The following is a 17,580-nucleotide window of genomic DNA, read 5'->3' as shown; positions in this document are numbered from 1 at the left end:
GCCTGAAACAATAAGATTTGGCTTCGCAGCAGTGTCGAGAAGCCCAAATAAATTTACCAAGGCACTCAAGTTTCTAATCTAAAACCAGAGACACAAACGTGCTTATCAATGGTATAGTCACTCATTTAAATCGTCGTTCTGTGAAACATATTTGCCAGACCTTAAGCTCAGTTGAGGCCTTCCTCTTCCAGGTAGTGGTACCGTGACAGTGACAGCATTTGCTGATGACATTACGTTGTATTTGAAGAATGAGGACAGTTTATCTCGTAGCCTACGACTTTTTACTACGTATGGCACGATTTTAGGTGCTGCGTAACTTTTTCCAAATGTCGATATTTATTCATTGGTTCACCTGACGCAAGTCTAAGTTCCTTTTTCGGTCTTCAAAAAAGTGACTCTATTCGCATTCTGGGGCTTGATTACACTTGCTACGGCATATCAGCCTCCTTGTGGAATTCAGTAGTCGAAGATGTAAAACGACACGTCCGGGAAGCACAAGAGTATGATTTACCGATGCTCGAAAGAAGGTATTTAGCACAGACGGTGTTTTGCGGCCGTGCATGGTATATATCTCATGTCTTACAGCCCCCATTACAAATCACCAGGTCGTTGCAATCCCTCATTGGCTCTTTTTTCTGGTCGGGTGGAACAGAGCTGGTTTGCCGAGCAGCTCTTGGGCAACCGAGAAACTGCGGTGGATTCGCATTCCCATCCGTCTCTGTTCGCTGCCGGCTACTTGCCCTATACGATTCTTACTTCGGTTGTTGCATGGTGATCAGTGCCCCGCGCGTGATCTTGCCTGCTATTTCTTAGGCTCCAACTTACGCTATTTACTGCCAGATGCACGGCCTAATTCTGCACCGCAAACACTTCACGTACCTGCATTTTACTCAACGGTAGTAGCATTTTATCGACACGCGCAGCAGGTTTGTCCCGATGTGGACATTCTTGAAAGCCGCTTTGTAGATACAACGGCGGCTCTTCTGCTTCCTCTGGTTCCTCCAGCCCGTCTAGCACGATCGAGACATGTCTCGTGGAGCGCGATAACGGCATCGTTTTTGCCTGGTCACCTCCGTGACTTTATGTGGCGTCTTGGATGGAGAGTACTCCCAGCACGGGACAGACTGGAGAGGTGGGGCATGGTCCCATCTTCCACTTGTCCTAACTGCCCGTTACAGGAGTCTAACCAGCATATGCTGCAGCAATGTGTCATTGCAAAGGTGTTTTGGAAGTCAGTTAACACTAGTTTTCGTGGCCTAGGTGTTAATCGCTTTGTAACATCTGGTCGGTGCTCGCGTAGTCGCTTTGCACGCCTTTTAATAGCTGCGGGAGCTTTTTGTTTATGGCGTAATAGGTGCGAAGCTGTTGCGGCAGGTCATCGTCGTCGTGCTCTTTTTCCAATACTTGAACGCCTCTACTCTGAACTCATATCGTTTCTGTCGGAGGAATTGTTCTTCCTTGGGGAGGAAGAATTTCTGCGACAATGGTCGTGCCGCATTCTGTCCGTAGTTGACAGACGCGTTCGATTAGTCTTCCACCTGGCCTGGTTCCTATAGCCAGGTCACCTGTCAATGTCTGATTGGTGCATGTAATCACTATGTGTTTACTATTTTATGTGTTTGTGTGTGTTCCATATGGGTGTGAGCTCTCCTATATATGCACTTCATTCTAACGCTGTAAGTTATGTAACTTTTATGAATATTGATACCTGATGTACATATTTTCTAACATCTTCACCAAGTCTTGTAAATTCTGTACATATATCATCATATAAATTGTCCATATTGTGGTTAGTGCATTTATGTAGTGTATGTACAGTTATTAGTACAATGGACTATGGACATCCTACGGACTTGGACACTTTAGTTTAAATGTGTATTGTGTGTTGTGCTTTGTCTTTTGTTTGTTACTGTGACTGTTATACAGACGCTTGTCTCTTAGGTTTGTTGCGTCCCATGAAAGAATAAACTTTTTCTAAACAGTGAACCATCGAATGTTCATGTTTTTTCAAAGTCATCTCATATCCATGATAATGTAAATGACGTCTGTTTTGTCATCATCGTTATTGAATGTCCAAGAAGAAACTGTTCTGTTAAGTGTTATTGACGTTTGTGACAATAATTTTTTTTAAACAAACGACCAAATAAATTTACCAAGGCGCTCAAGTTTATTATCTAAAACCAGAGACACAAACGTGCTTCTCAATGGTAAAGTCACACATTTCAATCGTTGTTTTGTGAAACATATTTGCCAGACCTTAAGCTCAGTTTTTGTGGTAGTGAACCATCGAATGTTCATGTTCCTTCAACGTCATCTCATATCCATGAATATGTAAATGACGTCTGTTTTGTCATCATCGTTATTGAATGTCCAAGAAGAAACTGTTATGTTGAGTGTTACTGACGTTTGTGACAATACATTTTTTTAAAACAAACAACCGAATAAACTTACCAAGCCGCTCAAGTTTCTTATTTTGAAACCAGAGACACAAACGTGCTTCTCAATGGTAAAATCACACATTTCAACCGTCGTTCTGTGAAACATATTTGCCAGACCTTTAGCTCAGACCTTCAAGGCGGGTCGAAGCGAGTTCTTTGCTTTTCGCACCGTTTGCCCTGTGACGCGGGGTGGACAGCTTATACTGGGAGCGAACAGGATGTCAAGCCCGCCGATATCGACCAGGCGTCGACAAGCGGCCTCGCGCCCTTTGTCTACAGGAAGTTGACTAGGGCGGATGTGGGACGCGCGTTCGGTTTTAAAACTGAGAAGCTCGCCTCTGCACACAAGGCCGTGTCGCGCGGCGACGTATTCACAGACACGCTTCCCAAACTGTCTCCTGTGAGTGGATGTGGTTTATGGCTGTTCCGCGAAGGAGCGTGTCGATTGCGTCAGCGCTTTAGTTGATTTGGGCATTCGTGACTAGTGGAGTTGGAAGGTGACGTCATGTCGGGGAAGGGCTTTGCGGGAATGTGTCCATGCTTTTGGCGAATTGTCTGCCTACGTACACGCGTAGTGGTGAAAGTACTTTTTTCTTAGATACAATTAGGCAGGGCATATGCTACGTTTGGTTGTTGGTGTAAACACAAGATGAGCTACGTCACGCAGGCAGGAGTTCTAATACAAAGGCTCGGGTGTTTCGATTCCCGCTGTCCTCAAGATTCGTGTGCTCGCGAGCGCTTCAGTAGTGCTTCAGACGTGGGTGGATCTCGGAGGACGTGTAATGAGCGACGTTACTATGTAGAACATTTCGAATGCCAGCGCCTAACATGGGTCCTCGTGAGAGGTGTAACGGAATTTTTGGTGAAAGCAAGCGATACTGATAGTGCTATTTCATTCAGTTGCTTAGAAGTATAGTCCTGATTTGCACACGCAGCTTTTTTTTCTTTTGTATTGTTTCATAACTTGATGTTGAATATCAGGTAGAAGGTTTGGCTAACAGGGTGGGGCGGCATTGCTACGTTTAGCCCCAACAGTTACTCCATGGCAGTTAGGCCCTGGCAAGCTCAGTTTTGCGCAATCTCAGCACGATGTCAGCATGTGGTGAAGTAGGGTTTTTAAATAATTATGCTGAATAATTTACAGAAGTCGCGGTTTCTGTTCTGAATGTTTCGAAGCCATTAAAACTTCGCGATTTTTTTCAGGACACTACCACGTTGCCACTACCGTGTTTAGTATGTAATGCACAAATTGCACGTGTTGGTATGCGACATGCTAAGCATGTTGTGCCTGGTGCAAAGCTTCGAACATGAAAAAGACAAAGGACACAAAGAGGAGCGCCCATCACACACAAGTCTGACGTACATGCTTTCACAGCAGGTGGGGGATATTCGCCCTGGCTAATCGCGCGGACATGTCATTTATTGTGCATCCGGGATTATAAATAATTATGATTAACAATATCTGAGAGCAGAAACACATCACATGCATTCCATTTAAGTATCGTAGGCCTGATTGGCCACATTACGTGCCTCAAAGAAATTGGGTATTTACACCGGCTGTCTTATGAGAAACCATAAGAAAGCGTATTTCTATGAATCTCGATCTCTTTTTTCCGAACTGTGCCCTCACTGGATAGAACACAGTACGGGTGTCATCACATCGGCTGCAATCAATCGATCAAGTCGTTAAGCGCAACGAAACAGAGTAGCTAGGAGCGCGGACGGTTTCCTCGCGGCTACAAAAGGACGAATAAAACGAGCATCGTTTATAGGTTGGGTCTCATCCCCGGGTATTTGCGGTTTCATTGTGTTCTCGACGTTCTTTCTAAGAACTGGCTTGCTGTCGGCGTCGTCACTTACGCGGAAACCCTCGGTTCCTCCGCATCACATATCGCCGCCGAAAGACAACACGCATCAGACGACACTAAGACACACTCGTCTGTCTCTGGTTTCGACATTTCCCTTTCCTATTCAACCTTCTCGTCGCCGGTGCAATCGTGACGTCGACGGGGCGTGACTCAAGTCGACGACAAACGGTGAATCCGATCCTTCTCGCTGGCAGCCTCCGCATCGCCTCACCGCGGGAGTCTGCATTCTTTCCTCGCCGCCAGCTCCTATTGATGCCACACTGTCAACGTCTTTATTCTTCCTCCGCCCTCTCTTTTTCCTCGCCCGCGCCTCGTGACCTTCCTGCTTTGTTCGGGGACCTCCCTGGGAGCGCCTAGCTGAACCACAGCCAACTACATCGCCAGCGCCGCCGCATATGCGGTGCGCTTATATCAACTAACTCTCCCGAGCTGAACGCTTTGATTTCTTCGGCAGGGAGCACGTGAGGGCTGTTTGTATGCGCGCGGGGCCGAGAACTGGCAGCTTGGGTGGGACGACAGCCAAGTACCCTTCGACGGGGTATACCTGTACAGTAGCGCAGCGTGAGAGACTAGGTGGGGACAGCTTTACCACGCAAGCTCCGAAGAATCGTTCCGACTCCGAGAAAGTTACAGAAACGCGTGATTCCTGGCTGCTGTAACAGTAAGTAAACAAATCTTCTGTGAAGTGACTGGAACTGACCTGTATTTGACTCGTGACTGGCTGTTTCAATGTCAGCCTCAGTGTTTTAGTGGTTACTGTGCTCGGCTGCAGACTCCAAGGTCGCGGGTTCGACCCCGGCTTGAATAGCGGCATTTAGATGGAGGCAGAATGGCAGTGCCGCTGTGTGCGTTCGCTTTCTGTGCGTTCCGTGTCTTTTTCGCGCTATTTTGTACGACCATTGCAGCGTGCCAGTGCCAGTGCTCGTTAAGAAACACCAGATTGAGCAAATTTCAAGACCCTCCACTATGGCGTGCTTCGTAATTATATTGTGGTTCCTGTTCGTAAAGGGCCAGAGATTATTTTTGGCTGGTTCACTGGAGTGCGGTAGTTATACCTTCTATAGTGTCAGCTGCTAACGAGATAGATCTCTGTGATGCGACGAGCAAAACACTGTTATCGCTAAAACGCCATCTATAGGGAGGCCCTTCATGACAGACAGCATCTTAATTTCGTGTGGTAATGCTACGTAACAAATAAACTAACTTGTTGCACGCGGTTCTTTCAAAGCTTGTCTGGACGTAATCTCTAGGGGCATCATATTATTGTTTGACCACTCCTCAGACATTAGACATGTTTTCAGAATAAACGCACCTGCGAAAACTTTCGTTTGCACTTCTACGATGTTCCCACGTTGTGAAACCTGAGACTGCAATCTCTGAGACTTGCGAAGAAGCGAATAAGTCCGCATCTGCTAACGGGGTGGCCACAGCACCCATTTTTCGCCTGAGGGAGCAGAACTGCTGAAACTGCACGTAAGCAAGCATACGGTAGAACATCGTTAAGCCAATCTCAAAAACGTCACCGTGGAGGCCACATTTTCGAGAGAGGCGAAAGTTCTTGAGGCTTTAGATTTATGTGCGCGTCAAAGAACTCCAGGAAGTAGAAATTTCCAGAGCCCTCCAAGCCGTCATTTCTCATAATCATAAGGTTGTTTTGGGACGTTAAATACCAGCAGTTATTGTTATTGTTCTCGGAAACACCGTGGTCACTTGAATAAAACGGGAAGCAGTATCCTTCACGTGTATCCTTCACTGGAAAAGGAGACAGGTGGCACGCAGCACAACAAGATGAAAGCTTAAGGTAGCTCACCCAGCAGTGAAACGCAAATGATAGGGGCCCCGCCACGGAGGTCTAGTGGCTAAGGTACTCGGCTGCTGACCCGCAGGTCACGGGATCGAATCCCGGCATCGGCGCCTGCGTTTCCGATGCGGAATCGTCGTAGGCCCCTGTGTTCAGATTTTGGTGCACGTTAAAGAACCCCAGGTGGTCGAAATTTCCGAAGCCCTCCACTACGGCGTCTCTCATAATCATGTGGTGGTTTTGGGACGTAAAACCTCACATATCAATGAATATATCAATCAATCAATCAAATGATAAGACAATGAAGACTATGGCGTGTGTTAAAGAGCAAACAGGTGTAAATGAAATTTGAATATAAGGCATAGAGATATGATTGGGCTCGGGAGGGCTTGGTAATACGCAGAAAAGATGTGTTGGGGTATTTCGAAATGACGGAATCAGTGACAAGAAACGAATGACGCCCTGTATGAGGACCAAGTATTCTACGCTGTGATAAGAGAAGCACATGTGAGGGAATAGAATGGAACCCGTGCAAGGAAAACGAAAGTAATTGGGCCTAATGCGCACAGGGAAGCGTAAGCCCTGCAGCATTCGATTACGCCTAAGTTACTCATACAAGCCACATGCCTTCATATACTGTATGAGCACTTAGATGTTGCTGGAATTTTCACACAGCACCGTTTATTATATGAGGCGCATCGCATGGGATACGTTGACCATATTCCTCCTCGGGCTGAACTTAAGTTCCGAAACTCCTCTGGATGAAATGCTCATCGACGACAGTTCACCCTGATCACGCTGACACTCAGGCCATTGCTACTGCGTTTGGAATTTTTCGTGCCATCTTGTGCAGTGTTACATGTTTTCAGAAACATATTAAGGAAAATATTTCGCAATACCTGACTTACATTTACTACCGGATAAGAAATGTACAATACATGTTTTTTTTTATTTTTTCGAGAGGTGGCGATGCTGGTGTCTGTGTCTGCTCGGCCACGTACACGCCAGAAGAAATCTTGGAGCCATGCTTTTATTCATCTCGGCCTAAAAGCAGTGGAAATGTGTCGCCCAGATTTCCGAAGGGTACCGAATTGATTGACTGTCTGCGATGTAAATCGCAGAAGTGCGACTGCGTCGGTGGCATTGACAGGACACCTTTTCTTGTTGCAAACTTTCCACAGGTCTGTTATATTCCACCAAGAGAAAAAAAAACATTACTCCCAATCGATGCTGAAGATATATTGCGCTGGGTTGATGGGATCAATTAGGAGAACCGCACTGAATGTACTCTGCCCCATCATCTAACGTGGATGAAGCTGGAGCTCACTTATAACCAAATCGATGCTACACAGCACAATTGATGATGATTGATATGTGGGGTTTAACGTCCCGAAACCACCATATGATTACGAGAGACGGCCGTAGTGGAGGGCTCCGGAAATTTCAACCACCTGAGGTTCTTTAACGTGCACCCAAATCTAAGCACATGGGCCTACAACATTTTCGCCTCCATCAGAAATGCAGCCGCTGCAGCCGGGATACGATCACGGTGACCTGCGGGTCAGCAACCGAGTACCCTAGCTACTAGACCACCTCGGCGGGGCTACACAGCACCATTGCCGAGCAAATAGTACGTATACGCAATGGCTAGCGTGAAAGATAGAACGCATGTGGTATGAGAATGGAATTCGTCCTTTTCTTGAACCCGTGGTTTGATCAATAGTTTTTTTTCATTCCTCATCTTCTTTCCTCTTTCTTTCCTCTAATCTTTGTTTCCTCTGTTTCTTCCCTCCTTCCGAAAGAGTGAACAGGCGTTGTGCCCCTCCAGGTGGCAGTTGCCAGCTTGCTTTCTCCCCCTTTCCTCTGTTTCCTTGTGTATCTGTGTATGCAAATCAAATAAATTTCCGCTGACGACCCAGGTAGAAAACACTTGATTCAGACATTCCATTGTCCATTCTGAAGATGGACGAAAAAAAGGGAGACGTGGAACATGCACTATTCTGTGCGCAAAGCTTGAAACAGCCAAACTGGACGATTACGAAGAACAATCCGGTAACTTCTAGGGTTAGGTTGCTTTTGGGTTGTTGCTAAGCTTTACCTAGGTTAGGCTAGGCTCTACATTGTTTCTCAGCTCATAGAAGTTTGTTGGGCTAACGAAATTTATGGGGCATTTGGTGGACTGTCTTAGTTTTTGGTGAACCACTGAGTAGTTAGGCTTACCTAATCCCTGTGGCCCATGCCCGTTAAGATGACGATATTTTTCTGCAAACGACTCGCAAGAAATCATTTTGCAATTGACTCATGACGAATGACCAGCCAAATGGCTTTATGGTTAAAATGGTTGATAAAGTGGGATCACCTGCCTACTGCGGAACGCCTGCTGAGGGGTACGTAATGCCTTAATACGTAGGTAATACGTACGCCTGAATAAACAAGCTTCTTAATAAGAGGGCTTTGTGGCCATATGGCTCGGCACATAAGGTGGTATACGCTTCAGTAGAAGAACGAAGACGCTCTCGAATAGAACAAGCAGAGAAACAAATTGAAGCTACGACAAGGAGGAGAAAAGTTTAAGTGGAAGGACAGGGAGGTTAGCCAGTTCTTAGACCGGCTGGCTACCCTGTGCTGGGGAAAAGGTGAGGGGAATAAAAGGTTATAAAAAGAAATGTTGTGAAGAGAGTGAGAGAGAGAGAAATTACCAAAAAAACGCAATTGCGAGCTCGTGGTGATGGAGCGAGCGGTACACGAGGTCTTGAACGAAATACGAAACTTTAATGATGTACACATGGCGGTGGGAGCAGGTGGAGTTCTTCAAACGTCCCCAAAATGAGGAAAGTCGGCTTTATCGTTATACAACAGGGCGCACTGTAATGGGCTTAAATGAGAACAATGGGGGGGGGGGGGGGGGCATGAATGTTTTGGAGGGACGTGGCGAGGATATGCGAAAAGACGGGGTCTCTTTGACTCGTTCGGTAACTTGCTATTTTTAGCCGGTCTTCAAGATGCTACGTACCCGCAAATTACGTGATCGATCAATGGCGGTCCGTCCTGTGGAAGCCGCGTGAATGCAGCCGCGTTGCATTTTATTCGGAAGTCGACCTTGTTTGGGACAAATACGGCAGCTCGCGTCCCCTTCTGTCTCTTTGAATACGCCGGACTTCGTTCCCGGTTGATGGTGGTCACAATAATTTTCAATAACCGCTGGTCCTCGAAGAGCACGGGTAGGCATGTGTGCAGGATCTTTTTTAAGGTGAAGAGGTTATTTAACGGGGCAGCTCAAAAAGTGTACGCCATTGCTGACCAGTCGTTTACAAGCGCCTGCGTTTTCCCAAGCAGAAGCCCGAAACACAAGCCCGACGCTGGCTTCATAGAACCTTACGGCACTCCTCGGCGGGCAGTTCTGCCACAGTCTGTGCTGCGGCAAAAGCAGCCAACAACAGCGCGTGTGCATTTGGTGCTCGTTATAAGGAAGGATATTTTAATAACACTAACAAAAAAAACAGGCAAGACAGAAAAGAAAAAAAGACAGGTATAGGGTTATTTATGGGCTTCTGTAGAGTTTTGTTCGCCTCGAGAAAAAAAATTACCGTAGCTTGCACTGGACGCGGAATGCTGAAGAGACAGTGGAGCTGATAGACACTTATGTTGTCCGGGCTGTTACTGGTTTGCCAAGTTGTACATTTTGTTAATTTTGTTTCTCTATTCCATCTTTATCTCTCTTCTACCTGTTTTTTTTTTTTGCCTCTCTTCCTAGACTCTGTTTATTCGTCTTTCTTTCCTTCTTCCTTAGGTTATGTTATTCTGTCTTTTTTTATCCTTTTCCTGCTTCAGTTCCAATTCTTCTTTTCATTTCCTTGCTGTGCACTGCGCCCTTTCATTCTCCCGTCCTCATACTCCTCACCCTCACATCTATCCTTCTCATATCCCTTTCCTACCCCTTTCATGAATGAAAACAGTTGGCTGTGGAGATATGGATAATGATAGTTACGTGCAATCAAGTGGAATAAATTCCTGCAAGATTGTGACGCGTGCTGTGTGTAGAAAAAGTTGTAAACGATTTAGAGCACGATGCACTCTACTATGGGAGAGCAGAAAGCCGTCCCGTGGGATATAAACGATACAGGTATTGGCGCTCGACCCTTGCAAGGTACGGAGCGCTACATGTCTCTGGCAACAGAAAAGGAGCAAAACGTTTGCTTGCAGCAAGCTTATCTGAAGGCGCCGCTTCGTTGTGTGGGTAGCAGTGTAGTCATGGGTTATTTTTCGAATATCGCGGGCTTTGTTTATTAACGAGAAAAAATTAGCACGCAATTAATACGTTTTTAAAAGTAGAACAGATATATGTCGTTTTGACATGCGCACATCTGCCTCATCTGTCTGTTAGATCTCATTATCTTTGATATCTTAATAGTCGGGTGAGTACTGTCGGAGCTACAAATATGAATGTAACTGAATAATTCATTGTAGTTAATGACAAAAAAAAAACAGTAGTGGATACTACGGCGTACTGGGAACAGTATGCGCCAGGTTTCGTTCGTGCAACGCCGTTCCTCTTTTAAATATTGTACTGCGTGACATCATGGGCGCCTTGAAGAGGCAACACGTCTTTTCCACCATCACTACACGCAGTTCGCAAATTCAACTATCTTCACGTAGATAGGCTAACTCCTTACAGGAGAGGGTAATCGACGGTTTGGAAAGGAAGTTATCTTTCAGCCTATCAATCAATTCAGCCTTAAATATTTCGTGGGTTACCGGACCTCTGGTGGTTCTGACTATTCAACACTCCCGAAAAATGTGAGTGCACATGGTGTGAACATGCATCGTCGCTTGCACCTGAATTACTGCAATACCTGCAGTGGGAATCGAGGAACCTACCCTTTTTTTTTTGCTTCACGTTTTCGTGGTGTTTTATTAACATTCGTTGACGCACCGTTTACTTTCACTTGCATAACTCTTGTCGCGTATTAATGGAAGCTTGTACACAACTGTATAAGTACGTTCGATAAACGCATCTTTATGCTTATTTTCGCACTCTGCTTCTCCGATGAGCAGGTCAGGTTAGTTTGCGCAAACAATGTAATTTTCTGCGAGCTGAGAACACTACTTTTACGTTCGCACAATGCCCTGTCTTATTGAGTGAGATTTATACCTGTGGATCTTAAAGCCGGTCCCTTATTGACATAGATATCTCAGGTTTTCGAGAGCGTATGATGTTATTTAAACTTAAAATTCTGTCCTCCGAACAATAAGAGTGATAGCTTAATGTTTTGAATAGTTGGTGCACTTTTATTCTTTCGTAGGAGTAGGCCTGATGTACAGACGAGTAAAAAATGTAAATAAACAAAAAAACCCTCAAGAACTTAAGAATGCGGTCCCGGTGCGTGATAGATGTCTAGCCATGTTTCTGAAACTTGTTAATTACCGTTACGCTTAAATAAATTCTTTAGGTTTGCTCAACTTCCTTGTAACAATAGTTCGCACAATCTAGACACAACTTGTACATATATAGCTACTTTTCATCAACAAATCTAACATTCGAATATTCGAATGCATTTCTCAGAATAGTTCGCGCTTTGGCCGTGACCGATTTTCCGTGTTGCAGTTGACATGTAATGGGACTTCGCCACTTCCTGCCATAGCCCATCGCAAGCTGTAGTATGTAGAAATAAAACGGAGCAAAATGAAGTGGCAAAAAAGATTGGTAAGCAGTTTCCTCCTCTTGTTTTTGTCGCTGTTGCTTGCTTATAACATTCTGACCAAGTAGCCTCTTCGCGCTAGAGTTGCGCCCTGCCTTCCTCTTTATAAGACACGTAGATTAACAGACTTAACGAAAAGAAACATGAACCCTGCTTAAAGAAGAACACACTCCGTAGCTACCAGACTTCTCCAGTGACGCGATAAGTAACGATTGCCAGTGCGCTGGGCAATATTGCCGGTGGTAGCGAGGCGTCGACGGTTGTACGCAAGTCGCAGACACCGCAGCGCGCGCCAAAGTGGCCGGTCTGCCCCCCTGCATGGGCGAGTAATCGAAAAACGGCAAAACACCATCCACCGAGGACTGACTGGCCAGTTGTGAGGGCCCCTCAAGAAAGGGTCAAGTTGCGCTGGTCCGTCCGTTTTTTCTCTTTCTCGCGATCCTCCTCACTTGCTCTCCCTTGCCCTCTGCCGGTGGCGCTCTTTCGACTTGTCTCCCATCACCACGCCGCCTCGAAAGTGGAGAGGGTGGCGGGAAAGATTAGTCCTTTTCCTCGGATCGTAGGCAGGCCACGTCGAGGGAGCCTGGCTTCTGGCTTTTTTCAGTCGCTACCAAACAACTCCCCGCGCGCGCACGTGCAACGATATTTCGCCGTTCTTTTGAATGCACGAACGAAGAGAACTGCCCGTTCCCGCCAAGATCGAGTGCTCCGTGAGAAAGTGAACGTGTCTTGCCTTGCTTTTGATTCCTCTCCCCCCTGTTTTTCTTGTCCGTGTCTTCGCAGCAATGCCGCTGGACACTACCTGGAGACGAAGGCTGTTGTGCGTCGGCAGTGCATCGGACTGAACACTGTGCCCGAGGTTCCCGGCATCCTCGTCCTTGGAACAACCTCCCGCCTCCTCCTCCAGGAAGTCCGGGAGTGGTCGACCTCTGCAAAGAAAACCTGAGTGTGTGTATCTGTGCTAACAGAAACGCACGATGTCAAAACCTTGTTTATGTCTTCAACACTAGAATCCTCGCCGAGCGTGGTCTCTGTCCTGGACGGAAGTTCTCCGTAGTGTGTGCTTGTGTGTGTGCTAGTTTACTTCAGTGAGCAGGCCCGTTGTCGGACGGTGTTTACGTCTTCAACACCGGACAAGTCTCAAAGCCCCGCCTCCTTGGACACCACTGTTTGTGCTGCCTACGAGCGACCGGTACAAAACGGAATATCCATCCATAATGTACGTGTACAACTAAAAAGTGAACCACACTGCATTGGAGTGAGTGAGGGCGTCTGAATCAAGTTCACAAAAAACATCCAGACTGGAGACGAAGTACCTGAACAAGTATTGAAAACACAGATAGTCTCAGTGAAAAAATAATTCATCGTGTAGTCGTCCGGCCGTATAAAAAAAAAGATTCCACGAAAGAAGTAAAGTGGCAAGAGGGTCTCCGGTCCACAAGCAGGAACCACCACTCGGTTCGTGCTGCCCGCGAAACACGAGACACTTTCAGATAAGGTAAAGACGTCGAGGGGTGTCGGCTGCTTTCGTAACGAATTTCTTCAAAGTAGCATCGCTAGCTCTCGGAGTGCCGAGAAACTGCGGATTCGCCGCCTGGCAACTGGACTTGCTCCGAAGTGGCTTCATCATCTGTGGTCTTGTGACTGTGATCTCTGGACATCGTCCAAGATGGAGTTATTCAGCGCCCATGGACTTTGTTGGATCTTTTGGATATACATGGCCATTTGTGCTACTGGGGCGTAAGTACTTTCGATTTTTAACTCGCGGTTATCGAGATACTCGTTGTAAAATAAGTGGCGGCAACAAGTGTTTTGACTACTACAAGTAGTTTACTTCTTTACTTCCTAGTGTAGGTACCAGACGTTTTGAATAAAGAACATTACGCATTGGTGGACACATCGCGTAACACCTATGCAGCGGATGCACCTTGATTCACGCTTGTCATTTCGAATTTAGAATGGCGAATGAACACTCACGCAAGTTTGATCACTTTACTTGGTGGTGTAGCGGTTGCGAACACGCCCGAACCGAATTTATACACACAATTTGGATGAACCGGCCGTTCCCATGCTGAAAGGAATCGGGATGACCTTATCCTCTCCCTTTGAGTACCGAGTACTCCGAATCGTTACACTCTCATGCTAAACACAGGTTCACGCGCTCTTCTTTAATATTCCCGATACAGTTTGCCCCTCTTTCATAACAGAGTAGGTTGGACGGTGAAGCGTTGACACTTCTTGTAAGCCCGTTCTGCATGAGCTGTTCGAAGCAGAGATACAACTCTTGATACCAATAAATGAGCAGGGAAGAAATGGGGCGCGTTTTATTTCTAGATATGTGATTTCTATAGAGCATTTTCACGCACTTGCCAAAGTTTTGCTAAACGTACAATCAATGGCAAAAAAAGGCATGTCGGGCTGTCGTCGACAATGGGCGGCTGCATGACCTTCACAATTATTGCTTTTCTTGCGTGCTAAGACTTGCATACGTGAGTGTCAAAGCAGCAAGAAGTTTAAGGAGTAAAATGATTGCGTGAAAGAGAGAAATAAACGTTTATTTTCGAAACAGTGCCCCGAGCAATGCCCGGTGTCACCCTGAGGTGGGAGGGCTCCTTAGTCCAGGAACCCTCTGGCTTCTACTGCCCTCTTGGCCCTGGCGACGAGTTGTTGTTGCTCTTCTAGGTCCTCGAAGGCGAGCTTCGCCTCTCACGCTCCGGTTAGGTCTTCGTTCGTCCGTCCTGCTTCGTTATCAGTCGTGTAATGTTGCAGATTGCGTCTGGTAATGCACTGGCATGCAAGAAGCAAGTGTGACATGGTGTCCGGTACGCTACAGAGCGGGCACATAGAGCTATATCTCGTTGGGTAGAGACGACGCAGTAGGGCCCCATGTTTGTATGTGCTGCTTTGCAGGCGTCTCAGTATCAGGCTTTTTTTTTGTCAGTTTAGGGTGTGGTGGAGAAGAAGAAAAATGATTGACGATTACGATCCTACCTAATGTGAGTTCTGAGCGCAGCGTCGTGTTGTGGCAAGGGCAACTGTGTTTGAAGATTGATTGATTGATATGTGGGGTTTAACGCCCCAAAACAACCGCATGATTATGAGAGACGCCGTAGTGGAGGGCTACGAAAATTTTGACCACCTGGGGTTCTCTAATGTGCAACAAAATATCGTGTTTGAAGTTTAGTCTTTCCGCAAGATATCGACTATGCCATAAATAGTATTTTTTTTTTGTAGTAGGACACCACCCACTACGCTATTATTCGTCTTTCTGTGCATAATCGAGGTACACACTACACATCTTCGAGGTATTATGCGCATTGTGTTGAGGTCGCGTGTGACTGAGGACGATGAAGAATTATGGCTGAGCACATTGCTGGGGGCAGAAAGCAGTAAACCACATACTCGTTGCGCAATCAGCATTGTGTGATGACCGGTTGTTAATTTTTGCTCTTCTGCCACGCTATACTACATACTTTAACGCGATTCCTAGCTCGACCTGATACTTGTATAGGGTCTTTTTGTAAATAAGTTTCAAGCACCAGAGAGGCTCTGTGGTAGAATGCTCGACTGCCATTCAGAGCCACACGACTGCTACTTGTCACGAATCGGTCATGATCTTCTCGTGAAATGGTGGCACTTTTTCACGAAATTCAGGGTCCTTTGAACTGAATTAAACACACATGCATGGCCCAAGAGCATGGCAGACGACTCTTTTTTCTGTAATTATTATGTGAGATAAGACTACTAAGCAACACGCTGTAATCAGTGTTTAAGATAACCCTGAAACGCGCCTCTCAGGGCAGTGGCGTACTTAGCTTTCGAAAGCAGTCTGAAGACGTGATACCTTTGTGGCTCAACAACAACAACAAAAAAAAAAAGAGACGAAGCGTCGTTTTCCTTCACAAATGTATACGTGCTCACGGATTATGAAGAATTTCTCGAGTATCAAGCATTCACCGTGGAGGCACACCGGTTATTTTGTACGATGCCACAGAATGTAACTGTGTTCTCTAACAATGTATTTATGGGCGGTTCTACAAGCAGCTCAAAATGCGTTATACAGTTTGTTATGTTGTCATTACGGTCCTTTCCTTATTTTGTGTTGAAAACGTCTTATTAACACGCACGTCGTGCGAGACACTCACAAATGTTTTACATTAACGTTTTAAATTGCAGATGTTTAAATTTTTTTTGCGTAGCGCGCGAAGACTATTACGTTATACACTTATTTTCTTATCAGCATGTGTAGTCGCTATGTCCTTCAGCAGATGGCGGTATACACATATACCTACTTTCAAACTTCACCGATGACCTCATCTTGCAGAATTTGGTTTCTTAAGAGCAACATTCCTTTTCCTCGTTCTCCTTTTCTGAGTGACCGCGTGGTCAGAATTTGAATTCATACATATCTCTGAGCTTGCCCAAAGATCTTTGACAAAATAATGTAAGCATTGTTAGACGACTCATTCTAAAGAATGAGACTTCGTGAGGACGGTGCTGCAGTTAAAAGAGCGGATGGTCAAACAGCTCTAGTCATCATATAGACATCATTAGAGCTCATTTAACCTGGACTAAGACGCGTTAGCTATCAACCAGCGATGTAGTAACGTGTAAATGCGACAGCTAGTGAACAAAGGTCTCTATACTCTTCACAATGTGCCGGGTAAGATGCAAGCTGTAACGTAGAAACAAAACAAAATATTTCTAGTCTCCTGACTGGACCTAGCCATTTTAGCGGGACGGAGTAAGTGTCAACTCGAAAGTAGTGATTATCGGTCAGAAATCATCGTCTATCGTCGGCATCGTGTTACTAATTCGGAGAAGGTTACCGCCTTTAAAACATATGAGTGAAAATATAACTTTGTAAAGGGAAGTTCTTGGGCTAGTTGGTTTTGCATTATGTAGTAGCAACAGCGTGATATTCTGCTCGAGACACACAAATGAAGCGACACAGAAAAGTGCCGACTTTCAAGTGAACTTTTATCTGTCACGAAAGGAAAATGTAAACGGAAATATATAAAAAACATAACAGCACTATAATATTTATTTCAAGGAATGGTTTAAGTGGACAAAGGCCTGCCCGAGTATTGTCGCGCGTCTCGTTACACTGAGACGAGTGAGCTGTCGATTTCCTCGTCGACAGCTCACGCTAGTCGACGAGGAAGTCACCTAGTTGCGTATTGCACCGGTTCGCGCGACGAAGCGAATGAATCTTTGTCCTCCTTCTTTCCTTCTTACTCTCTCTCTCTCTCAGTCTTTTTGAAATGGACTTGAGGAGGCGGAACACTCATTCATGGACATCGCGCTCGTAGGGTGGAGACACTACGCGTTCAAGGACGTCTTATGACCGGTACTTCGGGGCATTTCGCAGAACGACCACACGCTACGCGCATTCAGCTAGGAGTCATGCGAGTCGTTTATTTTTCAATCCAGCCACGCATTCACGCACCATCCTTTCGCTTTGTTCTTGGCTCGAGTTAAAGCGCAATAGCGAGACCGTGTAGGCGGAGCTGTGATGGCAAACTAAAGAAGCGCTTCTTGCCTCGCAGCGAGAACTGTTATTATGGTTCGCGTTGATTGCGTCTATTACAAAAGATTTCCGCCAGAACCGGGACGATGAATTTATGAGTTGTGCGAGAGCCCCTGATTGGCACAACGGGTGTACTTCATTCAGCTTTTTTGTTTGTTTTTTACAGTAAGTTCGGTAAGGGCATGTCCATAGTCCACGGTGTTAACACGTGGGTGCCAAAGAAGTTGGGCAAACCCAATTACTT

The 17,580-nt window shown here is 45.9% G+C and overlaps 1 protein-coding gene across 7 annotated transcripts in view; it reads left to right on the top strand.

Moving 5' to 3' along the window:
- Positions 1-13,220: 13,220 nt before the first annotated feature.
- LOC119163486 (complement C3) overlaps positions 13,221-17,580 on the top strand; it is a 93,943-nt gene continuing 89,583 nt past the window's right edge. For 6 of the 7 annotated variants that reach the window (XM_075873166.1, XM_075873165.1, XM_075873162.1 and 3 more), the window contains exon 1: positions 13,255-13,546. In XM_075873166.1, coding sequence (XP_075729281.1) covers positions 13,476-13,546 — 71 coding nt within the window. In that variant the 5' untranslated portion in view covers positions 13,255-13,475. Of the gene's footprint in view, positions 13,547-17,580 lie in introns of all 7 variants that reach the window. The other variant, XM_037415489.2, reaches the window with a different exon arrangement.

The sequence above is a fragment of the Rhipicephalus microplus genome, chromosome 9 (genome assembly GCF_043290135.1).
Source record: "Rhipicephalus microplus isolate Deutch F79 chromosome 9, USDA_Rmic, whole genome shotgun sequence".
Lineage (NCBI taxonomy): Eukaryota > Metazoa > Arthropoda > Arachnida > Ixodida > Ixodidae > Rhipicephalus > Rhipicephalus microplus.
This window is presented reverse-complemented; position numbering and strand designations above follow the sequence as displayed.